The sequence below is a fragment of the Corella eumyota genome, chromosome 1 (genome assembly GCF_963082875.1).
Source record: "Corella eumyota chromosome 1, kaCorEumy4.1, whole genome shotgun sequence".
Classification (NCBI taxonomy): domain Eukaryota; kingdom Metazoa; phylum Chordata; class Ascidiacea; order Phlebobranchia; family Corellidae; genus Corella; species Corella eumyota.
Window position 1 is genome coordinate 10,928,215 of NC_137490.1, and position 25,589 is coordinate 10,953,803.

Sequence of the window (25,589 nt, forward strand, 5' to 3'; positions counted from 1 at the left end):
GAAACCTTGAGTTTAATTAGATTTTAAATGGTTAGCATTTACAAGTTAAGATTTATATTTTGTTGAAGACAAAGAAGTTTTCAAATTAAAATATGTTGTTATAGAAATGCAATAGGAACAGTGTGTAAGTTAACATGTAGGTCAGAGTTTGTGTTAAAAGGAGTTGAATCAATTGAGTGTTTAGAAGAGGGTCAGTGGAGTGAGGGTTTAGGAACTTGTATTAGTGAGTTAGTTTAACTTGAAAGCATTTTTTAAAGTTAAAATATTTACGTAATATTTAAAATTTAGTTACAAAAAAGTTTTTTCTATTTGTTTATTTTTAATGGATAAAGGTTGACGTACTGCGTACTGCTTAAAGTAACATTTGTTAAATACATTTTGGAAGCAGTGGAAGTCAAATCAAGGATCTTATGTTGTAAAGCCAAGTTTTTTTACCACTACACCGCAATGCTGGTTTAATATATGCCTAATAGGAATTTTTACGGTAAATTTGCAATTTAAATTTTGTAGCTTGTTGATATTTATTAAAATATTGTATTTAATATTACAGAAAAATGTCCAGCAATAACTTTTCCACTAAATGGAGAGGTAAGGCCATTAGCTTGTACCACAGCAAGTATGGGTGATGGTGCTATTTGCACCTTTGCATGTTTAGACAAATATTACTTGGAAGGTGAAGTAACTTCTACTTGTAATAGTGTTGGAAAATGGTCATCACCTTCTCCAATCTGTAAAAGTAGGTAAAATTTGAAACATTGAAGTATGTAAAATTCAAAACATTAAAGCTTTTTTAATATATATTGTAGTGTAGATATTGGTGAATATGTGAATAAGTGCTTTAAATTTTTTTTTTTCATAGAAACCGAGATTTATAACTTTTTATACAAAGCTTGCTTGATCAATAAAAATTAATTACTTAATACAAAAACATTATTCAGTCTGAAATGGTATAAATCTAATATTAAAGGAAGATGTCAACCTCAGAATAACTTCTACAATGGTTATGTTTATCCTGTTACTTCATGTTACACTGAACATATCACTGTTGGAGAGAAATGTGTGTTTGCTTGTTTTGAGGGTTTTGTGTTGGAAGGAAATAAAACTTTGGAATGTCAATCAAGTGGAAAATGGAGTTCAGAACAACCAACCTGTAATAGTAAGTTAGTTAGCCAGTGCATGGTGTTGTGTTTAGAACACATTTCTTTAAAACATGAGGTCTGAGGTTCGATCCTCGCAGCTTTTATTTTACAGTTTTCTTGAGTAAGGTGTTATAAATGGTAAAAACTCTTGCAAAACCCAAAACTAACTGACAGATTATTTATTGGTCAATATTTTTAATAGTATTGCATATTGCCTGAAGCAACTCAAGACTAATTCCGGATGACAAATGTAACTTTATTGACAGGCCTAACCGCATCAAGGATAAAAAAATAAAAATTTTAGCCCGGAAAAAAAAAAAAAAAAAGTAGTATTTTAAATATGTTTTGTATGTCAGTATAGTAAAAAAAAACTTTTTTGTTAATAAATTCCAGGTACAATATGTTACCTTTTAATGCTGGTAATAAATCACCTCATTGAAATAAAGAATGATTTGGTGATTATTATACAGACACAAAATAACATAATTTAGATAGTATTTATGATATTCTAAACATAATCTTTTTAGGAATATGTCCAGTACCATTTATTGAGAATGGAGCAATATTTTGTAATATAAAAGGTGTTGAAACAGAAATATATCAATCTTTAAATACAACTACCAATCTTACTGGTGGTGCAAGTTGTCATGTAGTTTGTGAACCTAGGTTTTCACCGGATCAAAATTCAAAATTTATTTGTAGAAATGATGGAGTTTGGAAGCCAGCAGTACCTCAATGTATAGGTACAAAAATAAAAAGTTGTTTCTAAATTGTTATGATTAGGTTGTAGTTTTGTAGGTATAAAGGTGGTAAATTTTATTTTTTTGACTGTTGTATACATGGAAAGGTTGACTTTATAGGATAAACAAAAAAACATTGCGAATTGGGAGGAAATTGAACCATTGACCACATGTTGTAAGGATTTTTTTTTTTGTATATATCTTTATCCTCGATGTGGAAAAGTCGAATGCGCGACTTAAACAAAGAGTAAAATGAGTTACTCCGACCCAGTCTCGAGTTGCCGGTGGCAATTTGGGATATTATAGATTATAATTGCTTAAAAATTATACTGCTAATTAAGTGCTGGCTCAGCAGGAGTTTATAGTGCCTTACTCAAGGGGGCTACAGCATGAGGTCAGTTGGGATTGAACCCACGACCCCATGTGTGGAGTAGCAAGTGTTTTTACCACTACACCACGCTGCTGGTAAGGATATTGGTTTGATTTCGACTGCAGTAAAAATATAGCTTCAAATTTATTTTACCTGAACGGATTTAAATAAAACAAACAAAATGTGTAAATATTTTCAATGTCTACTTTCACAGAGACTGGCGTACCGATGTATATACTACAAAACATTGGTGGTGAATCAGTGTGTTTATTAGAGCACAATAACCTAGTAATACAACTACCTCAAGATCGATGTCTAGAACAATCTAATTATTCAAGGAGTGCTGCTTGGCATTGGCTTGGAAATTCTAACATCCAGTAAACTGTTTATGAAATTATTAGACTTTTAAAATAATGTTTTAGATCAAACTTTTTATTTTAAATCTTTTTTGTGGTATTTATTTATTTTTGCTGTGATGGCCAATGTTACAGTCTAAACATAGAATCACACATTATACCTCGACCCAACCACAAGTAGGCTGTGGCAGTTTGGATGTTGGAATATTATTGGTTATAACTAATAATCATTTTTTCTATTGATTTTAGCTTAGCTAGAATTCACTTTGTTTACAATGCTTTGTTAAAAGACTTTACACTCTAAAATCAATGGGGTTTAAACCCAGGGACTTACATAGAAAGGCCAAGTGTTTTTACAAAAAATTGTTTAATTTTTTTTTAATTTACTGTTTGTTTTTTTTTTTTTTATAGAAATGCTCATTCGGGAAAGTGCATGGGAGTAAGATCAAATAGCGATGGTGAAAAATTAAGAGTGATTCTATGCGATACACTAAGTAATTTACAACATTGGGAATGCTCTTTACAAAATCCATTTCAACTTTTATTAAAAGGAACAACATTTTCTCCAACTACATACTACAGGGTAATTATTGTATGTAACAGATAGGCATCAACATTTTAATTTTTTTGGTAATAATTTTTTTAATTTTTTATATACAAGCATATAAATTGAAGCATGTGAAGTTTGATGTTATAGAGAATTTGGCACAAAATGTTGAATTTTATAATAAATTAAAAAATTTGATTTAAAAGTCTTTAAACAGTTGCAATCTAAACATTTTAAATCAAATTTTTAACTTTTTTACATAATTACAGTTATCTTCGAAATATTATACATGACATAGTGACATTATCGGAATAATTTATTATTAAAATTCAGCAAAATATTAAAATTTGCTTAGTGAAATTGCTATAGGCATCATCTATTTATGTTAAATATATTTTTATTCTTTAAATATTTTATTTAGTTGTTGATCTTATCAATTGTGCGCTATTGTTGGCCCTAATAAAATATTTGTTTTAATTTAATAGAATTTAAAAGAAATAGTTATACAGAAATGGGATGATGTTCATAGTTATTATTCTACTTTCGATTTAAACACATTTACACTTTCTAGTTTGTGCTCAAGAAGGCCGGGAAGTAAGTCAAATTGTTTATTATAAAAAAAATGTATCTAGGAGCATACATTATTATGAAAACCTTAAACTTTGGCAAATTGGGATTTTCTAAATGTTTTTTCTGGTTCTTTAAATGTGTTAATATTGTTTGTAGTTTAAAAAAGGTTACTTATTTATAAAAAATAATTACTGTATTGGAACTTATGTAATAAGTAATAAAAAGTTCAATGAATTTAAAAAAAAAATAAAAATTTTAAAAAAATTACATTTTAGGTGATTGTTTGCCAATTACACTAATACCAGGGGTTGAAATCAACCCTCAAAATTGCACAACATCACCTATAATTAGTGGTCAACAGTGTTCATTTAGGTGTATTAACCCTGACATTATACCACAAGGATCATTGTACACTATTTGTATGGGGAATGGTCTCTGGTCCAGTTCACCACCTATATGTGAAGGTTAGTCTTCTTGGTTTTGGGTTAAATGAAGTAAAAATACAAGTTCTGTTCTAAAGTTTTTTTCATGTTTTTGATAAGAAACAAGTAGTTGTTTTCACACTTTTTTTTATTATATAGTATTGCTAATTCTTTCTCTAACTTGACTTTCTCGCTAATTTTCTCTTATACTTCAAGCATTTTTTTTATATTTTACAGTCCTTATTTTTTTTAAAACAACTGTAAAGTACAATTGATTAACATTATTAAATTGCCTTTATTTATTAAGCAAGTAAATTTGGTTTAATCCAATTTCTGTAACAAAAAAAATAATTATTAAACAAAAAAATATAATATAATAAAAAATAATCCAAAAAATATTTAATTTTCTATCTAGTGTTCATTTTATGCTGTGTAGGTATTAAAAGTGATACTTACTTTATTTATTATTTTAGTTAATAGTTCATTATATCTATAACCAAACAAACAACAAGACTTGTATTTTGTTTGTGGATCTTGTTATTAATGAAATATGCAAAGTTGGCCATGCTAGGTTAGATAGAAATAGAAAAAAAAATGTTTGTATACAAGTCTTTTTATATATTTAGAAATGTGTGACTCTTTGGAAGATGAAGTAACCTACGGCGCAGTTTATGAAGACCCAGATTGTGTGTTTGACCTTGCTCCTGTGGGTAAAATATGTAAAGCAACTTGTCGGAAAGATTTTGAGTTAAGTGGAAATGGAGAAAGAGAATGTTTAGTTGGGGGAAGATGGTCAAAGATTGGATTCCAATGTTTACGTAAGATTGTAAATTGTATTTATATTTGTTTGTATATTTTAATTTATTTTCTCAAATTTTTAAGTCATCATAAAAAAACTTGCTATATAGTAATAATAAGAGATTTAGTAGTGACTAATGGTGGATATAAATATATGTTCTATAAGAAAATGGACCAAAAAAATGCTTTACATAGGTTTGATGTTTGACTTACAGTAATAATGCAAGAAGTTAACCAAAAATAAATGAATATTATTTTAATGCCATAAGCTTTTAGTTTTGCAAATATTGGATAGTTTTTTTCCCAATGCGTTTGGTGACTATGCCATAATATAATATTAAATTATTTGTGTAAATAATATTACTAATGGCATGTTTTCATTTATTAAATTGATTTTGTCAATTTTCCCTGTTGCATTATTGTAATATTTTTTTGTAAATTTTTCTATTTTTGTATTAGTGCTTGAACAACCTAATAAAAAAGTAGTAAATAGGTTTTATTTTTTAGCCAAATGTCCAGCCATATTCTCTATAATAAATGGTTATATCAACCCAATACCATGTAAGTCTGCCACTTGTACTTTTACCTGCAAACCTGGATATATATTACTTGGTCTTCCTGGTGCTAAACTTTACTGTTTGACTAATGGAAAGTGGAGTAACCCCTTGCCGAGATGCTCAAGTTTGTATTTCTATAGTTTTTGTTGTCCAGAATTTTTTAGAAACTTACAGTTAATATTTTAAGTTTTATTCGTTTAAAAGACAACAAAAATGAGTTTGTTAATTAGTAAGTTTTTTTAAGTAAGTTTTTTTTTGTAATTAGTAAGTTTTTTTGTACTATGTATCAACTAAAATAAATTTTTGAATTAAAAAGGAGACACACAGTTTCGAATCGTCGCTAAGCAAAGGTTTGCCCACATAGAGATGTGCCTCACTGCACCTCATGACTTCACAGGTCATGTGACCAAACTGCCTTGTACGTCATCAAAAATTGCTGACGGTTCACAGTTGTTTAAATGGACTTCAGATAACTTAAAATTATTTCATGTTATATCAGGATTGTGTTTAACTTATCAACTTGAGAAGTGGGGTAGTGTAAGTAAAATATGCTTTTAAGTAACAAAAAAACAATAAATATGTGAAAAAATATATTTTTTTTTTATAATAATAAAGTTAAATTAAATTTTTCTTATTTGTTATAGCCTGCTTCTTATAGTATATGACAGTTTATTTAATTTAGATATTAATGTTTTAACTTTAAATTATTTATAAATTTTTACGGTCAAAATTGTTTAATAATTTTTAAAAACATTAAGGTGACTTTGGAACCATGTTCTGAATTTAATTTATTTCAAGAATTTTATTGTGGAATTTCACCTGGAGTATTTACTTACAGTCTGAGAACTAAACATGCTGGTTTGTGTTTAAAACAAAGAAATTATTAAATTTAGTTTCCAAAACTTGTGTCTTTTCTTGTATATAAATAAATAAATTTTTTGCATGTAAGTTATTTGTATTTGTTTAAATATATATAATTTTTTGTAATAATTAATTTTGTTAATAATAAATTATAACATTTTTTTAACTTTTTGTGATTACTTTTTGCCATTAAATATTTTAAACGAAAAATATTTATAATTTTGATTTAAGATTTTTTTCTTGATGTTGGATCAAGAGTTCAGATGTCGGCTTCAGAATATCGGGATTCTTCATTATTGCATGATGTTGTCATGGAAACTCAATATCTTGGCACTTCACAATGGTTCGCAAGACATTATTTTGGACAAGGTAAAATAAAAAATATTTTATTTAAACATTCTACACACTAATTAGTTCTGAATATTAAACAAAGGTAAAAATGTAATGTAGGTATCTGGGTAATATTAAAGCAAACAAAATTGTTGTCTAAAAAGTTAACTTCATTTAAAGCATTGTAAAAATATATAAAATTTAGTAAAAACATGTCCTTGTACAATTTTTTTGGGGGACATTAATTTGACACAAAATATTTTTTTCATTGTGCCTTAAGGTTTTTTATGTTTTTACATGTTTGAGCCTTATGCAAATCTCATGCTCAAGGGGGAATAGTGTGGCATTGCTGCGGCTGAAACCTGAAACTCCTCAGTTTTTTATTAACCTAATAATCCAATGTTTTAATATTTTTGCTCTGATGGACTGGTATTTCACAAAACTAAATTATTAAAAACTGTATATATTGTTTAAAAAGTTATATGTTTTGTAAAGGTATATATATATATAGGTACAGTATGTTCAATGAGAAGTAATATGCATTGTTCCACTTTTCCTCAAATACAAAATTCTGTTGTTTTCCCATCTGATTGCCTGCAGCAAAATTCTATAGTAAAGGTAATTTATTATATTTATCAATAACCAAATCCATCATGTTGTTACACATTTATAATACATTTTTTGTAAAGTGAATTTGGTCATTGCTATAATTTTGTGATAATGTATTTAGTTAAAATAATAATTTTTTAATAAATAGCAAAAAAAATTGTTCTTGCTTAAAATATTTTTAATTTTTTTTATAATAAAGGTGTTCAATATAGACTAGTTAATTTTAAATCTGAAGAAAAGCTCAGCTTCAAAAGTATTTATTAACAATTTTTAGAATTTGGTGTGTACAGTGAAATGTAATAACGAATATACAATTGAACAAACTGAAAAGTCAGTTTGTTTAAATGATGGAACTTGGACTCAACCACTACCTACTTGTATTGGTAAAACATGTTTTCAGTGCTATTTATATATAAAATTTAAAGTTTTGTTAATTATAACTATTTTTTGTCACTTAGTTAATGCATAAAAATGCATAAAAAAATAAAAAACATTTAGAAATTTTTTTATAGAAATAATACTTTAGAAAGGTTTTAAATATTTTCATTTTTTTATCTGTTAAATAAATTTTCGTAATATTTTTAATTAAAAATATAACAAAGTTTTATTTATGTTGTATTACAAAGGTATGTATCAATGTCCTGCAATCAAAATAAGTAACCCAGCGTTAATGATGAAGCCATATTTATGTAGTCGGGGTACTTCAGTATCGGAAGGTGTTACTTGTTTGTTCACATGCTCTGATGAACATAGGTTAATTGGAAATCCTTCTGTATCTTGTAATGCTGAAGGTAAGTTTTTGCATAAATTATTTGTTTTGGTGCTAAACCTATGTATTTATTTCTGAATTTACTTATGTTTTTAATTTAAATTGGTAAAAAATTAATATTATGTTAAAAGGCCTTTTAACAATTAGGTATTTTTTATTGTTTAATTGTCTTTAATGTGTTTAGAACAATTTATATGACTTAATAATTCTTAACAACACATTGTGGTCTCCTGTTGCTTTTGGATGATATTGATTTATTTGTCTTACAAATCTTAATTTTTTTTTTTTTTTTTTTTATAAAAAAAATGGTTTACAAAAAATTAAACTTTCATGTAATTTTAAGGTGTTTGGTTGGACTACATTCCAACCTGCCAACTTCAATGTGACTCTTTAAACTATGTGCCAGGTATAACTGTTACACCCTTATCCTGCCACAGTCCCAACAATGTGCCAGGATCACAATGTTATATAAAGTGTGGCGTGGGATTTGAATTGATTGGGTCAAGTGTAAGAACTTGTATGGAAGATGGGACATGGTCAGGCAACGAAGCTTCATGTTTAAGTATGTAATTGTAACTTATATAAATTATTTCGAGATGAAATATTTTATGTGTAGTGGTTGGATTTCACAACAAAAAGTTTTTGGTACAATTTGAACTGCTTTTATGTTGTTGGGCCAGTGATGAAGTGCTATAAACATGATCTCTTATTGAGCCCAAATCTAATCTGGAATTAAATTATTAGGCAATAATAATTATCATAATTCAAACTGCGAAACACAACTCAAGACTGGATCAGGGTACAAAATTTTTGGGTAAGGGTAACAAATAAAATACAACTCAAGACTGGCTCGGGGTTCCTGATATAAGGTAACAGCAAAAATTATTAAAAAACTTCAATTATTTGTGTTTGATTTACATTTATTTGATTTTCAACCTTTGCATTAATACTTGCAGTAACAGTTTTATTTTGAATTACGTCATTTAAAATTGAAGTAAATATTTAACATTAAAATTTCCTATTTATGTTTGAAGTTTAATTTAAATTTATTTTTAGTGTTTTGTAATGCAATGATTCCACCATCTAGTGGAAATTTATTTCCTGAACGTTGCAAAAAAGCAAACAACTATAACGGAAATACTTGTAACATTAGGTAACATTAGTTCGTAACAAATACTTAAAATAAAAAATAACCATTAAAAAAAGTTAACCAATTTCAAAATTTAAGTAGTTTATTTTTGTATTGAAACAGTTAAAAACACAAAAAATTTTCTAAAAAATATGAGTAAGTTATTGTCAAAAAAACTCCACTAAAACCTGGTCAAAAATTTCTTGTTAAGGTGTAATGATGGATTTATGTTAGTTGGTGATAAACAACTTACATGTACCAATGGAGTTTGGAGTAATGAAGTACCACAGTGTGTTCCAATTGCACTCTGTCCACTTGTACACAGCAATGATATTGGTGTAGAAGAAGTTATTTACAAGGATATGTAAAAAACAATTAAATTTTTTATTACATTTTTGTAATTATTTATTGTTTATTAATACTTTTTTTTTCTTTTTAATCATAATTTCTGTTTTATTTCCTATACGGTGAATAATTTAAAAAATGTTTTGTAAATATAATTTAATTAGCCTTTGATGTTAAATTTGCCCGTGATAATTTTCTTGCGCCTTACTAACAGTACATGTTTTATTTCAAAGACCAACAGCAATGCAAATGTATGTTAAAAACCTATGTTTATTATCATACCTAAAATACTTTTTTAGTATAAATGATATAGCAGTTGGTGAGGGTACAGTTATAACTGTAAAGTGCAAGCAAGAATATAAACTGAATGGGCCAGAAACAAGAGTTTGTCTTATCACAGGACAGTGGGAAGGTGGCATTCCATCTTGTTCAAGTAAATTTATAATTCAACTTAGTTGTTAAAACATTATAACTATGATAAGGTTCAAATTAAGTGTGTAGTCTTTTTTAAAATTGCTTTAATGTCATAAAGCCTATGAGTATGTTATTAAAGGTCACCTGCCAAGCCCAACACCAATTTGCAGATTATTTAAGGGTTAACTCTTTTCTTCTTTAACAGTATCCAAAACTGCCTAAGGCAACACGGGACTTGGTTAAAGTATGATGTTACTTTAGGTTTAGAGCCTGAGGTCGGCCTTTTAACATCGAAATAAAGATATATAAACTTACAATAAGTTAACGTCTATCCTTAAAAAATAAACAAAGTTAAATTTTTATAGAGTCATGTCCTCCCATAAATCTACCTGATCATGGATCGATTGTTCCAATCAAATGTGGTTGGACTTACCAGGAAATAGGAAGCAGGTGTTCATTTAACTGTGACTATGGTTGGTCTTTGGAGGGAGTTGGTGAACTGGTGTGTAAATCAAATGGGGAATGGTCCCATACAAAACCAACTTGTGCGGGTGGTGTTGACAATGGTAAAATCATTTTTTTTATAATTTTAAATTTTGTGTTTTTTATTTTTGATGTGGAAAGGTTGACTTTACACCCTAAAGAGTAACATTAGTTACCCCAATCCAGTCTACAGTTGCAGCAACAGTTATTATTGATTATAACTTTCCAATAATTAATCTGCTAATAGTTTTTAGCTAAACATGTGTTTATACTGTTTATAGCAACTTACTTAGGGGGCTACAGCATGAAAGCAATAGGGATCAAACCCAAGACCTTATAATAATGTATTAATTTTTCTATTTTACTGCAATCTAAAAAAATATAATAATCTTTTTAAGCAAAACAAGGTTTAAATGTTTTGAGATTATTTTTAGATAAACAATTGGGGCCTTTTTTTATACAACAAAAACAAAAAGATAATGACAATATTATATGTTTAAAGGTACGTTGTTTTTTCAGCAATAAACATTTTTATTTAAGTTAAAATTCAATAGTGAACGTTTTTTAATGCTTGTCAGTTTAAGCTTTTTTAATACAATTTTTTTGTTTAATATATTTATTTATTAATTTTATTAACTTAAATATTTTAGTCAAACAAAGATGGGATGATTGTAGAAATTGATCAGGATTGTGTTTTTTCCTTAAACGAACAAATTTCAATTGATTACCAATGGAGATGGAAGGACTTGGATTCTGGTTTAATTGAAAGTTTAAAATTTCCAGGTTTTTGTTGGACCCCAACTAGATCAGAATCAAATTTTAGATTGGGTTTAGCACCATGTAATAAACATTTCACAAACCAGGTAATCAAAGCACATTTTAATAACATTTTTTATTATTTTGTCATACGAATACTGACTGTATACTTTAAAAACAAGGTTTTAAATGGCTCTTACAACTTAAAAAAAATAATTTCCTGAAATTTTAAGAGCTATTTAAAAATATAGTGTATTACTTGGAACTTTTCACTTAAGTTCCTGGGCATGAGGTTCTGGGTTTGATCTCCATTGCATACATGCTCATTTACGGCTCACTCAATGATGGTTGTGAAGAAATGGGGAAAAAATATGAGAGAAGTGTTAGTCAAATAACTTAAATCTTATTTGGCGATGTTCACAGCCCCAACCACCTAACACCATTTACCTTTTTTCCCAAACCAGTCTCGAGTTGCCTTACGCAATTTGGAATATTGTAGATTATAATTACCTACAAATTATAAGCTGCTGAAGTGTTGCCTTAGCAGGAGTTTATAACATTTATAGCGCCTTACCCAAGGGCACTACAGCATGAGAGCAGTGAGGCTTAAACTTGGAATCTAATGTCGTAAAGACAAGTTTTCTACCCCAACACTATGCTGTCAGTCATGTGTTAGTAATATTCTACATAACAATCTTTTACATATTTTTTAGCATTTTCACTGTGGTGATGTTAGTTTACGTCAATACGCTTCACAAGTGGGTACAGAAAATTTATGGCTAGCTTATAACCCTTACGACAACTCTATTGCAAAACTTCCAATTCTAGTTTCTACATCTAAAAACTATAACTTAGATTGGGAGGGGATTGAAGTGAAAAATTCTTTTCTTGATTATAATTTAAATTCGACGAATGTCCAAGCTATATGTCGGTAACTATTATTTTTTTTGTTTACTGTAATTCCGTAAAAATTTAGTTTAATTTTTTAAAGTTAGTTTTTTTTTGGTTATAAATTTAAAGTTATGCATAATTTTTATGGTTATTGATGTATTAAAATAGTATTTTTTTAGGCCATGTTGTCTTAACAAAAAATTAAATCTTGTTACCTAATTTAAATAAATCCTTTACTAATATTTATTAAGAGAAAAAAATGTTATGTTTTTAAATAGTCAAATGTGCAATGAAACAATAGAGTTAAACGAAGGTTATATTACAAGTCCTGGATATCCTTTGAACTACCCACGTAATGTTATATGTACATGGACAATTATAGGTGACTTACAACAAATGTATTTATACTAATATTAAGTGACAATAATGATGTTAATAAGACTAACTTTTGTTAAATATTTGTATTTTTTGATAGGTGATAATATAAATTAATTCTGTTGTCTTATGTTACAATATATATTCTTCTGCGTGTAATGTAAAAAACATTAACCACGTGACTTTCCTTAAGCACGTGACCGGATATTAAGGTTATTGATGAGTGATGTTGATATCGTGGAAGGAAAGGGAAATTGTGATCGTGATAATCTTATGATAATGGAAGGTGATAAAAGCACAGTGGATTCGTCTCACATACTAGCTACAATATGTGGTATGTATCTTTACTTTAATGTATATATTCTTGATTTTTTTTAAATGGAGTTTATAGCCTATTTTTAAGGCCAGCTTATTGGTAAATTTATTTATTTAAATATATTTCTAATTCAAGAATATTGTTAATTTATTAACACACTGTTTTTATTTGAAGGACTGTCTAAGTTAAACCTGTGGGAATTGAACCCGGAACCCAATGATTGGGCCTTTATTGGTTTTACATGTGTTTAAATTTATTTTTTGTGGTAAATTTTGAATCTAAAAAAGTAAAAAGCAAAATATTTTCTTAAAAAATATTAAAAAAACATTAGTTTTTTTTTCTTTATCTAATAGTTTTACTAACATAACGCAGGTCGATCTCGTGACACAATCGGGCCAATCATGACCTTGCATGGTAGTTTAACGTTAAAGTTTAAGAGTGGGAATATTGATTCAAGAAAACGAGGTTTCAAAGCAAGATGGTTGAGTGAGCAATTACCCGCTCCACTAACAGGTATTTGATATTATGTATTTTGAGGTATAAGAATATGGCTTATCAAAGAACTATAGGAAAGTACAATAATAAAACAGTATTTAACAAAAAAAATAAAATACCTTTAGTGAAAATGGCTTAACACTAATTGTTGTAGCTATAGTGTTTGCATTAGTTTTTAAAGTCAAGGCTAAAAACCTTACTTTTACAAAGCTTACTTTTACAATAGATTTTAATAGAATAGCTTATTTTATTTATTGGTTATAGGTACAGATTTTTAATATAACTTTTATTTTCTTTACAGATTGCTTTAATAGTGCAAGCTTGCTTACTACAAATCAAGGTAACAACTATTCTGTTTCGTCGCGTCTGGTCGGTGGCAGTAAAGAGAGCATTGATAAAGCTCCCTGGCAAGCAGTTTTATATTCGTCGGTTATTCGTTTAAATGGAGAAGGTGGTGATCCGCTATGTGGCGCTGCAATTATTCAGGCCAGATATGCGCTAACTGCAGCACATTGTGTGTATTTTATACAAGACCAAAATAGGTAATTATTGTTAAATGAAATCGTTTTATATTTACAAATAGAATATACATTGAAGTCTGGTGGCGTGGTTAGGCGGTTATGGCATCGAACTACGAGCCGAAAGTTTTCGGGTTTGAGTCGCACCAATTCCACACCACTTGCACTTAAGCCCAGCGTTTACATATTATTTAAACACGTCCAACTGTACACTTTTCTATAATAAAAATACAAAACCCATTACCTTAAGGCGATATAGGTAAGAAAAAAAATATTATTTATTAATTTGGAATTTAAAAAATATTATTTATGACATAACTGGTAGTCTGAGCACCAGGCTTTTCAACACAAGGTTTTGAGTTTGATTCTCGCTATTTTTTATCTCTTTTAAAAATAATTTTGTATACACTACATTTTGTAGCTCAAAAAATATATTCGGTAAAAAATACCTTTACAATATAATGCCCAGTCAATAATATTCAAAACTTAACAAAAGTCATCAAATATTAATTCTTTGTTGTCGGTATTCACACGTCGAGGATTAATAAACACATAAAGAATGTTAGAATTAAAATAATTGTATAATTCACGGGTTCTATATTTAAAAATATAATTTTAAAAGTTAATTTTTTGGCTAGGTTAGTTATTGTCTTTTACCTATAAAAAAAACTTTCGAAATTTTTTTTAGTGTTAACACTTTAGCATTGGGTATGGGCCATTCTGAATTATGGAGAATTACAAAATCAATAAACCAACTTTTTCAATCAAATATCAGTAGAAGCAACAGTGAAAGTGGAGCTTTTGCATATAGAATAAGTCGACTTTTTGTTCATGAAAATTACAATGGTGAAATGGAAAGCGATATCGCTATATTACAGGTATACAACTAATTTTATTAAAATCGTATATCAGTTTAAAAAAAATTGTTAATTCAATAATTCATTTAAAGGTATATATTGATATATACAATACAGAACACTTGGCTTCTCTTCATGAGACCAAGGGTTTGATTTTCACTGCTATTATACTGTACCGCCTTTAAGTAAGGCGCTATAAACGGTGTGAGCTTTTGTTGAGCCAACATCTAATTATAATTTTATAATTATCTGGCAATTATAATTTATAATCTCTTAAAATGCCAGAAGGCTCAAAACTGGGTCGGGGTAGCGGATGTTACTCTATGTTTAGGTCGTGAAGTACATCTTTCCACAACGAGAATATTAATATAAAAATATAAATATATCTATAACAATAAAGTAATCTTATCAGTTATAACATTAATAGTAATAATTAACATTTCCTTATTTAATTGCTTACATGCTTGCAATTAATAAAACAAAATTTTACATGTTAATGTTTTGTGGTCCAATAGATTAATTATATTTAATGTTGTTTATGTTGTTTGTATAGCATACACGGAAATGTGATAATGACATTTGGTTAACCTTAAACTGATAAAGTATTTACTGTTCAAAAATTGTAATAAATCACTTAGGCAAATATTTTATAAAAGTTCAGAATATTTGTATTTGATTTGACGCCCAAATAAGTAAGCAAATATAAAATATGTTTTTACTAGATTTCTGTGGTCTGTATGTAATATAACATTATTAAAATATTTTAATAGGCTATTTGGTAATATAAATTGAAAGAAATATAATTCACTTGAATAAAAAATTAATTATTTTAATAACAAATAATAATAATGACCAACGCAATGATTTTAATTATTTAAGAAAATACATTTTAAATTAATTTTTCTAAATAGAAAGCTGCAAAACATCAAAAAAATATTCGTATAAAAATTTACTATCCCGCTATAATTTTTTTTAGTGAACTAACTTAGAATTTTCAACTTTCCACAATTTTATAGTTTCTTTGCTTTAGTGACACTGTGCAGAATAATGATTAACCACTTAGCTAATAAAAGTTCGTGATTTTACCCAACAGTGTATTATGTTTTGACTGTTTTAACTTTTGTGCAGACCTAAGCGATTATAATTTTTACTATATAAACAAAATTAAATTTAAGAAAAAAACTTTTAAAATTTTAACAAAAATGAAACAAAAATTTCTCGTTCTTATTTTAATATTATTACAAATTTTAGACGACAGATTCGATCACGTGGTCTAGCTCGATTTATCCAATCTGTTTAAACACACCGCGAGAATTTAAGTTCGGCCTCGAATCTCGAGTTCAAATTCCGAAAACTTATTGTAAATTAACTGGTTGGGGAAGCGAAGATGACGTTGGTGGGTTTTGTTTGTTATGCGACAATCAGAGTAAAGCTTCTTTTTTGTATTGTCTGTAAAACTAAAATAAAGAAAAATGTTATATAACGTTAAAATTTTTTGGCCCTATAAATTTTAACTCGTGACAGGATATTTAATATTCCTATAAATTTTGTATTTTGGGGTCCTGGGTGTGACTATCGCTACTGGCACGTTTAAAAAAACAGATTTAAATTTTTATTTTTAAAATTTGTAAACTATAAAGTCAACGCTAATAAACTTAACATTAATATGTGAAGGTGATCTAGCAGAGGTATTAGCCACGATTGATATACCAACCATGTCAGATCGTCAGTGTTCCAGGATATCATCTGAGGTATTTGGTCGTAGTATTAACACCACTTCTATTCTATGTGCTGGTCATTTTGATGGTACTAGACAAAGCCCATGTAAAGTAGGTTATTTATTTGTTTGATATACCAGAGATCAGCTTTTACTTAGTTTAAAAAAGGTTGTTTCACTTTTACCACATTTTTATAAAAATTTAAAATATTATCGATTAAAAATTTGTGAAAAAATATCAACACATAAGACTGTACATAAAATAATGATATTACCGAGATTCGAATCTATCACCATTTAACCTGTAATGTAAATTACCATACATCATTAAGAACAGCTGTGGTTTAACTAACACTAAACCCTTTAAAATATTTGGATATTTTAAATTAAAATGTTTATATTATTAGGGTGATAGCGGGGGAGCTTTGGCTTGTGAGTGGAACGGGAATTATTATGTAGTTGGTATAACAGGACAACAGTTAGGTTCTTGTACTCGCTTAAACGTGCCGAGATATTTTGCCCGTGTTTCTACTTACATGGATTGGATTTTTGATGTAATAAGACATGCAAATGCAGATAAACAATCTCGCTTTATGGGTAGTGAACTGGCCTAAGATCCGATCATATTTATATAGTGGTCCACTTTATATATTAAAATGTTTTTTTGTTTAATAAATAATATTAAAATTTGTTATTTTAATTTATTTTAATATAAAATGAACAACAGATATATTTTTCTTGCCTAGAACAATTTTAAGAAAAAATTTCAAATGCAAAATTTAAGCAGTCACAGAAGTTGTTTATTCAGAAATATTTCAACAATGATTTTTATGCCGAGTATCCGCCCTAACAACGTAATAATGAACCATTCAATGTGGGCTGTTTATTGGCAGTCTATAACAACCTACATAAATATTAAGGCTATGAGTTTTACTAACATTTTTATGATCGTTTTTTGACCTTTTATTCTATAGGCCTATTTTTAATGTTATGTTATAAAAAAGGCATTTTTAACGCCTTAATATTTAGGGGAGTTGCATTATGCTGGGTTTCAAACTTGGTTTATATGCAAGGTTAAAAAAATATTTTAAATATTTACATAAAGTTAAAACATTTACAAAAATAACAAATAAAATGTTATAGTGTATTTTAAAAGCAGCTTTTTTCAAACTTGTTGTGAAATTAATATTCACAAACCGTCAAAGCAATTCGTAATAACTTATAGTAATTTACCTAAAATATAACAATATTATAACTAGACTTTAAATTATTCTTGTGTAAGGATGTTTTATTAGATTGACGTATATTAACTCAATTCAAGCGATTGAAACATTGGGTTTGAACGATTGCAGCTTAAATTTTGTGTTAATTAAAATTCTGGGCACATAGAATTTAGATCGTCGATACATCGTCCGTGGAATTACATTCTAAGTAAAACACTTTGCAGTATATCGTGCAATGATACAGCAATTAAAATCGGTGACACGTTTTTTTTTAGAAATATAATACGTAAAGTTGATTTTAAAACGTGAATTATTTTCTTGTTGAAAGAACGTATAACTAATATAGTAACAAGCAAAAAAAATTTTTTTAACCTTTGTTTCTAGCCATATTATTTTACCTGGCAGTAAATACCATTTTAGTATAGGGAAATTATAATTCGAAATTTGGGCATAAGAATAGTTATGACGTCATAAGTAGCGCGTTTTTAAATCTTTGGGAGTAACTTTCTGGGAAAAAGAACCAGTTAGAAATATGTCTTTAATTTTTTTGCTTGTTTTACCCAATTATTAAAATTTATTTTAAAGAATTTTGTAATTATTCTGTAAAAAAAGTAAAAAGCCTTACATAATGTATTTTCGTTTTATTTATAACAAAAATAATTTTATAACATTCTTTTTTTAAATCACTTTAACGTATTTTAGAATTACTTTTAAAAACAATGTTGAAAAATTACATCTCAAAAAATATATTTTACTCATATTTAATAAAAATGTGTTTGCAATTTTTTAATACCAACAAACTCCTTTTTAAAGGTCATTGTGTCAACAAATATTTAATCTCACAGCAGTATGTAATCATCGTAAATTTACTCAGCGAGCACTATGTCGTTAATATGATTTTTTAAATAAGTTGGGGTTGTAGTAATTGGATTGGTGACTTATCATATCTGGTTGGTTAATTTTAGCCTGATTTGTCACAGTTGCTGTTGGTTTTTAATCATGGATTAACATAAGTTTTAATGATTGTTTGCTACATTTCTCTTAGTAATTTATAGTTTTAAAACTTTGTTAACGCTTGTGTGCTTTTGGAAATTTTAGCCGGTATAAAAAAATCACAATGTGGTTTATAGGTACAGCCAATTGCCATTAAGCTTTGTCAGAAACTACTTCACTCATGAAACACTTATTGCAAGAATCAAAAACAACATGCAAAGTGTATTACGTGTAATCTACCTTTGCAGAAAGTTCGGGTAAATCTAATAAAATATTTTTTGTCTCCGACAGTCGCATCTGCTTTCGTATAAAAATTAGGTAAGTCATATAATAAATGTAAAAATCATGCAATTTAAAATACCATTTGCAAAACATTTTTTGTTAAATAACTCATATACATGCGTACTATATTAACACATTGTCTTAAAATAACGAATTTCGTTAACTTTTGATGGTCTGATGATACAGCAATTTTGATTGTTTGCTTTACACCCGCCCTTACTCTATAATTGCGTCGTCCTTGCCTTTTTTGCGAGTTGCGCAGTCGAAATAGTTTGCCTTTTACATGATGGAAATTTTGCGGATTTGGAAAACTTTATAAGGGGGCAGCTTTATTATCAAGAAACCAATACGATATTGTATAAAGTTGAAAGTAAAATGTACAGCATACTTTAGCTAACAGGGCTACGCTTAGCCTATTTAAAAAATAATAATTTGTTTGCAAGGTTCTACTTTAAGCTATAAGCGCTTAGCAGATTTTATTTATTTGATAAAAAAAATATTAAATAATATTGATTTTCTTTGAAAGCTGTTTGTTGAATCGTTTTTATTAATACAAAAACCCTATCTTGCCTATTTTGATTGTGTTTAACAAAATTGTTACATTTTGAAGCGGATGTCGTTGAGTTTGTATTAGAATTTCTAGTGTTTTGACTGAAAGTTTTAATTACTTTTTGTTTGTTATTCAGTAAATTGATTTAAAGACAAGGCTGTTTTTAGCATTTTATTGTATTTTTTGTATTTCTTATAGTAATAACTGAGTCTATCATTCTAAATTATAGGTTTAGTTTCGTAAACAAGTATTACAAAGACTCGCTTATATTAATAAAATAACCACATTATTTAATAAAATGGGTGTACAAGGGAGATACTTGTTTTTCAATATTCTTCGTCCATTTCTTGCTGAATTTTTGGGCCAACTTTTGTTCGCATTTATGCACAGTTCTGCTGTGAATACAATTTCTGGGGATGGAAATATATCAAAGGCTTTAATACCAGCAATTACCGATGGCGTTCTAGTTCTCATTCTAGTTATAACAATCGGACACATTAGGTAAGGTGTAATAAAATTAACTAAACTAACAGATAGTAGGACCCTGTTTACAGCCAATTAATATATAAACCTAATACCTATTTTTTTTAAATGTACCTATTTTGTTTAATTTGTTTAGTGGAGCCCACGTTAATTTTGCTGTAACAACTGCTGTATTTGTGGGAGGTGGTATAAAAGCGTTTATGGTTCCTATTTATTTGGTTGCTCAACTGACAGGCTCTATGGCTGGCGCTGGGTTGGCTTACGTAAGTTAACCTAAGTTCATTTGTTTTATAACTTTAATTTAAGTAGCAACGGTCGCAGCATTTATACATACATTTTTATCCCAGTTACATAGGTAGATAATTTATAACCAGGCCTTGTTGTTTAATGACACTATTATGATTTAAAAATAAGGTTAACTAGAATTAGCAAATCGAAACCATTTTGTAACACAACTTCATTTTTAAAAGACTAACGTTTAAACGTTTTTATATCCTAGGTTATGATTATTAAATAAGGATATGACTTAGGAGTGCAACTTACTTCAGTAACACGATTTTTTTATTCCAAATTTTGGGGTAACATTTTTAAAATCAACATCAATTTTGTATAGGTCGCTAACGGCAGAGCAACAGGTTCCTTTGCACTTGGTGCAGGGGTTACTGTTGGTCAAGGATTACTTATGGAGATCGTATTGACTTCCCTTCTTACGTTGGCTGTACTTATAGCAGCTGTTGATTTAGGCACCGTTAATGCAGCATTTGCAATTGGATTTTCAATAATGATTGATATTTTAGCAGGGTAGGTTTATTTATTATTATTTACCCTGATTATTTTAAAATATAGACCAAGTTGAATTATTTGTTGGTAGTTTTATTTTATTAAATGATGCGAGAATATCATATGGTTAAACATAATATAGGCTATAGATCGGATTGTAACTTTACGCGTGTTAAGGCGTGTAAGAGCGGCATACCTAATTGGAAAAAAAATTGCAAACATAAAGCTAATACATGCACGCCATATTTACATAATCGTTTTTCTGTTTGTGACGACATCTTTATTATTTATTTTGTACATAGTTTTAATGTATCGGGTGGCTGCATGAATCCAACCATGAGCTTTGGACCGGCAGTGGTATCTGGAAACTGGACAAACTACTGGGTGTATTGGGTCGGTCCCATCTTAGGGGCGCTTTTCTCTGGGCTTGTATTTAGGTATTTAAACATATTCTTAGGTTAAGAGTAAAAATAACGTGTAAGATATTTAATGAATTTTTATTAACTGTGACTAAAAACGGTGGTTTCAATGTGAATTGTGTTAAACTAGCTGTAATTAATACAATCTTTTTAAAAGATTGTTCTTTGGCGGAAAGGCGAGGTTGTTGTTTCGAGAAAGTACAGAAGAGCAAAATGTATTGGAAGAACGAAACATGGAAAGTAAAACAACCTCCTCAAAAATTTAATTTAACATTTTATTTTTCTTGTAAATTGTTTTTTAAAATTTTCTCAGATTGTGTGCATAAGTGACACTATAGGATTGCATTACATTTTGTAGTTACACACAATTTCTTTAAGTTACGCTTTTGTTTGTGATTGGTTAATATTATTCTTTTATGGCAATATGTATATATATAAATATATAAATATATAGTAATAAATTCACAGAGGGATGTAGTAGTAAAGTTAGGTGTGATGTAAAATTAACAAAGTTAGACTTTGGTCTAATCATGATTTTGGCAATATGCAAGAGCAACGCAGAAGCGTATATTTATTCTCTGTTATATTTCTTAATTAATGTATTTTATTGTTTAAATAATAAATTAACTAATTTAATGCACTTTTGCCGCAAAAAATTTGTGTTCAAAGTTATTTTTCTGACTCTAAACAGTATTTTTATCATTTGAATAAACAACACACCGATTTGGTATTACTAAAATTAAAAACTTTATTTATGAGCATGGAAGGAAGTTATGATTAATAGATTTGTTAAAATAGATAAAGGAAATGTATAAATAATGGCAATATACGAGGATACGCCTAATTTCAGCAAATTGAAAATCAGTTTGGACAGGTTATTTCAATATACAGTTTACAGAGACGCTTAACTTTGTTGGCAATCACAATTATTCCTTTTTTTAAATAATTTTTGCTGTCTTGGGTTTAAAAATAGAATAATGACTTCAGATGATATTTTCATCCTTATCGGCACAATATCGGGCATTTGCTTGACTGTATTTCTTGCTATTAAGTTTTGGCTTTCAAGCCCGGTTAATTATCCGCCTGGGCCGAAGGGCTACCCAGTCTTGGGCATTATACCAAAAATCGAAGGCAGCGCGCACGAAACCTTTTCAAAGTGGAGCAAGGAATATGGCAATGTTTACTCTGTGAAATTAGGTAGCTCAGATATTGTAGTTTTAAATGGATACGAAACCATTAAGGAGGTAAAAACGTAACTAAAATTATCAGTTTTTCTATATTATAACTTTAGATCTATAAAATGTTTAAAATTGCAGATTGTAAAGGCTAGTTTTAATAGAAAAGTTTTTTTTTTACGAAGTTGTTTAACAAAACAAATGTTTAAGTTAAAGATTTTTTAATTGTTATTAGGCAATGGTAACTCAGGGTGACAAGTTTTGTGGTCGACCATACGACTTTATGAACGACATTGTTTTCAGTGATAGTAGCTTGGGCCTTTCGTTGATCGATAGCGGCCCTCGATGGAAGGACCAAAGAAATTTTTTGATTACAACTTTACACAAGTACTGGATACTAAATACTATTAAGAGTTTTGCTTGCTAATGTATAATATATAATAGTAAAACTTGTAAAAAAATAAAAATTTTCAAAAAAATATAATACTGTACAGCAAAGATAGATGATTCTTAAGTCCTACTTAAATGGGTTTCGTTACTACGTTACTTGTTTAGAATTAACCCCGAAAACAAGAAAGTAGCGAGCTACGTTGAAGAAGAGACAAAATTCTTGATTGAAGCGTTGGAAAAGCATGTTGGCAAAAACATGGACCACCATGTATGGTTCTTTGTTTAAAAAAATATATAATGGTTTGCTACTATTCTTGGGGCTTTAATTTTAATTTTGTATATAACTTATTTTTTAAGTAATATCTATGCCTGTAACTAGCGGTTGTGAAAATTTGTAAAGCATTAAATAGTTAACCAAATTTTTTATAAAAAAAATTTTATACATTAATTTTTGTTACAAAAAGATATATAAAATTTTTTGTATAATTAAGTTTTTTTTTATTGTTTTAGGACGTGATTGTCAAATACTTTGCAAACATATTTAATCAAACCTTCTTTGGTTATCGAGTCGATTATTCGAACCGACCTTTATCCGATGCAATTTCAGTCGCTTACGACCGGTAAAAACAGTCATAAATTTTCTATATTTAAAACTAATTTATAATAATATTCTAGTTGTTGTTTTATGAAATAGAGATATTTCAATCTGTTTTTTTTTATGTCTAGGCTACTTATCTTAAATAAAAAATTTGCTAATAACTCAAGATAGGGTCATATAACCTTTATTAATAAAATTCTTTAATAAACTTTTTATTTATTTTTTACGAAAATTCAGATTCTGCAATGACCCATCAATGGCGAATTTGTTTGGCGTTGTTGGTTTTTTTCCATTTTTAAGATTTTTTCCTCCATTTAGTAGTGCCACCGAAAAAGTTGGATCGTTGTTATCCAATTTGAGAAGTATGTATATTAACCAAAAAAATGTTGTGTGTTAAAAATATTAAAACTCTTTTGTTTAAAATTAATTTTGCTTGATTTGTTTGCAATAACCTAAATGTGAATTGTTTTTATTTAGGCATCCTGAAACGTCAAATAGAAAAGGCTACTCCAAAATTTGATGAAAATGCCGAAGTTAAATCAGTTACAGAAGCTTTTCTTAAACGAATAAAAAATCCAGTTTTAACACCAGAGGAAAAAAGTTTTTATGATGTAAAATATTTAATTTTTTTATTTGTTGTTTAGTACTACCGTTTTATATTTTTATAGCAGGATAAACAAATTTTCGTTAAAAAAGATATTAAATAACTTATTAAATATTATGAAGTATTTGATTAAATATTTCGGTGTTTAAAAGCACATTCTTGTTAAGATAATATAATGAAAAAATTGATCACTTGTTCTTCACGGTTTTCAGAAAAACTCCTATACTTTACGGTCCTAGGTAATTCTCTCTCTTACTTTACAATACTGCCTAATTCTCTCTCATACTTTACGGTCTTACCTAATTACCTCTCATATTATATTGGCCTAGTTTATTTTCTTTATCGTATTTTACGGTTCTAGCTGATTTTCTCTTCGCTTATTCTCTCTTTACGGCCCTAAGATTTTCCAAAAACTCTTAAGTACAAGTGACCCTAAAAATTATAAATAGCAAATTTTTAAATTTCTGAATTTTTTTAACTATTAAACAAGGTTGATCAGCTGATACATCTTTACCAAGATGTAGTTGTTGGAGGAGTAGAACCAGCTTCAGGACCTTTCCGTTGGAGCTTAGTTCTGATGCTACAAAATCCAGGAGTACAAGAAAAACTTTTTGACGAAATTCAAAGTGTGCTAGGTAAAAAAATGTAAAAATTTTATGTTTCACATAAACTATTCCCTATATGTTAATACAAGGACATTCTTTTAGGAAATGATGTACCAACTATTGAGCATTATGACAAACTACATTACGTGAGAGCGTGTATCGACGAAACCTGTAGACTAATTCCAATATTGCCTTTAGGTGTTCCGCATACAACTAAAGCCGCAGTGAAAATAGGTGGATTTGATATTCCGAAAGATAACAAGGTTATATAATAAGTTTATTAAAGTTTTTTTAAAAACTTATTTTTTACATGTCAAAAATTTGTATGCTGTTTTTATTAACCAACAGGTTTTTATTAATATTTGGGGTCTTCATCATGACCCCGCGGTGTGGGGGGAGGATGTAGAAACTTTCCGTCCGGAACGACATCTTGATGAGCAAGGAAGATTCGTGAAATCTCGGAACGTAATCATGTTCTCCGTTGGATGCCGTCAGTGTCCTGGAGAAAGCTTGGCCCTTACCGCCCAAGTTCTTTTACTATCTGGGTTTTTGCAATGCTTTAAACTTTCGGATCTAAATCCAATAAATCCAAAACCTGTTACCAACGGGCCACTTCTTATACCCGGAGCCTATAAAGTTACACTGGAAAAAAGAAAAGCTACTAAAGAAGTCTTATAAACTTAGAGCCTTCTTTTTGTAGCACAAAACAGTGCGGTAATTACTTAATGTTAAAATATTTTGTCATGAATAATTTTGTTATTTAAATTGCTTGTGTTTAGTTTATGTGAAATTTAGTTTTGTTTTAGTAATAGTTCTACGAATGATATTTATTTTGGTGGCACTTTTTTGGCAATGTATTATTAGTTTGAACTTGTAATTTATATAAAGTGTAATTAACCTCAGAAGTTTAGGTTTTAGTATTGTTTTGCTTTTTTTGTGTGTAAATATATATAATAAACACGAAAAATATACAGCAACCTTTGTATAACTAAAAACTATTTATGTTGGTTATAATGGCCTTATATTGCATTTGACACGTTGTTGAGCATACTACATTGCTGTTTCGCAAGGTAATTATAGAGGTAGCAAATATACACAGTGTAATATACTAAACAAACTAAAA

At 28.6% G+C, this 25,589-nt stretch overlaps 3 protein-coding genes across 3 annotated transcripts in view; all 3 read left to right on the forward strand.

Annotated features, from left to right (window-relative positions):
- The window catches only part of LOC145760489 (uncharacterized), a 38,229-nt gene extending 21,228 nt beyond the window's left edge, over positions 1–17,001 (forward strand). The window contains exons 44-75 of the mRNA XM_082574428.1: positions 105–223; positions 551–736; positions 968–1,156; positions 1,667–1,882; positions 2,464–2,626; positions 3,017–3,188; positions 3,638–3,746; positions 3,998–4,186; positions 4,771–4,962; positions 5,450–5,623; positions 5,816–6,036; positions 6,258–6,357; positions 6,592–6,729; positions 7,202–7,308; positions 7,574–7,682; positions 7,926–8,090; positions 8,412–8,630; positions 9,125–9,221; positions 9,409–9,561; positions 9,842–9,975; positions 10,322–10,522; positions 10,874–10,941; positions 11,090–11,302; positions 11,909–12,126; positions 12,365–12,468; positions 12,655–12,795; positions 13,150–13,290; positions 13,574–13,814; positions 14,479–14,668; positions 15,899–16,043; positions 16,322–16,476; positions 16,772–17,001. Coding sequence (XP_082430554.1) covers positions 105–223; positions 551–736; positions 968–1,156; positions 1,667–1,882; positions 2,464–2,626; positions 3,017–3,188; positions 3,638–3,746; positions 3,998–4,186; positions 4,771–4,962; positions 5,450–5,623; positions 5,816–6,036; positions 6,258–6,357; positions 6,592–6,729; positions 7,202–7,308; positions 7,574–7,682; positions 7,926–8,090; positions 8,412–8,630; positions 9,125–9,221; positions 9,409–9,561; positions 9,842–9,975; positions 10,322–10,522; positions 10,874–10,941; positions 11,090–11,302; positions 11,909–12,126; positions 12,365–12,468; positions 12,655–12,795; positions 13,150–13,290; positions 13,574–13,814; positions 14,479–14,668; positions 15,899–16,043; positions 16,322–16,476; positions 16,772–16,978 — 5,176 coding nt within the window. The 3' untranslated portion in view covers positions 16,979–17,001. The remainder of the gene's footprint in view (positions 1–104; positions 224–550; positions 737–967; positions 1,157–1,666; positions 1,883–2,463; positions 2,627–3,016; positions 3,189–3,637; positions 3,747–3,997; positions 4,187–4,770; positions 4,963–5,449; positions 5,624–5,815; positions 6,037–6,257; positions 6,358–6,591; positions 6,730–7,201; positions 7,309–7,573; positions 7,683–7,925; positions 8,091–8,411; positions 8,631–9,124; positions 9,222–9,408; positions 9,562–9,841; positions 9,976–10,321; positions 10,523–10,873; positions 10,942–11,089; positions 11,303–11,908; positions 12,127–12,364; positions 12,469–12,654; positions 12,796–13,149; positions 13,291–13,573; positions 13,815–14,478; positions 14,669–15,898; positions 16,044–16,321; positions 16,477–16,771) is intronic.
- A 2,646-nt stretch (positions 17,002–19,647) lies between these two features.
- LOC145761180 (aquaporin-8-like) lies at positions 19,648–21,736 on the forward strand. Its single transcript, XM_082574565.1, has 5 exons — positions 19,648–19,913; positions 20,032–20,158; positions 20,509–20,696; positions 20,978–21,112; positions 21,252–21,736. The coding sequence occupies exons 1-5, from the start codon at positions 19,711–19,713 to the stop codon at positions 21,358–21,360; spliced, it is 762 nt and encodes a 253-aa protein (XP_082430691.1). The 5' UTR covers positions 19,648–19,710; the 3' UTR covers positions 21,361–21,736.
- A 288-nt stretch (positions 21,737–22,024) lies between these two features.
- Positions 22,025–25,351, forward strand: LOC145763403 (cytochrome P450 1A1-like). Its single transcript, XM_082574843.1, has 9 exons — positions 22,025–22,338; positions 22,505–22,656; positions 22,825–22,927; positions 23,170–23,279; positions 23,495–23,619; positions 23,735–23,868; positions 24,352–24,496; positions 24,569–24,729; positions 24,815–25,351. Exons 1-9 carry the CDS (start codon positions 22,072–22,074, stop codon positions 25,142–25,144), a joined length of 1,527 nt encoding a protein of 508 aa, XP_082430969.1. The 5' UTR covers positions 22,025–22,071; the 3' UTR covers positions 25,145–25,351.
- Positions 25,352–25,589: the final 238 nt, after the last annotated feature.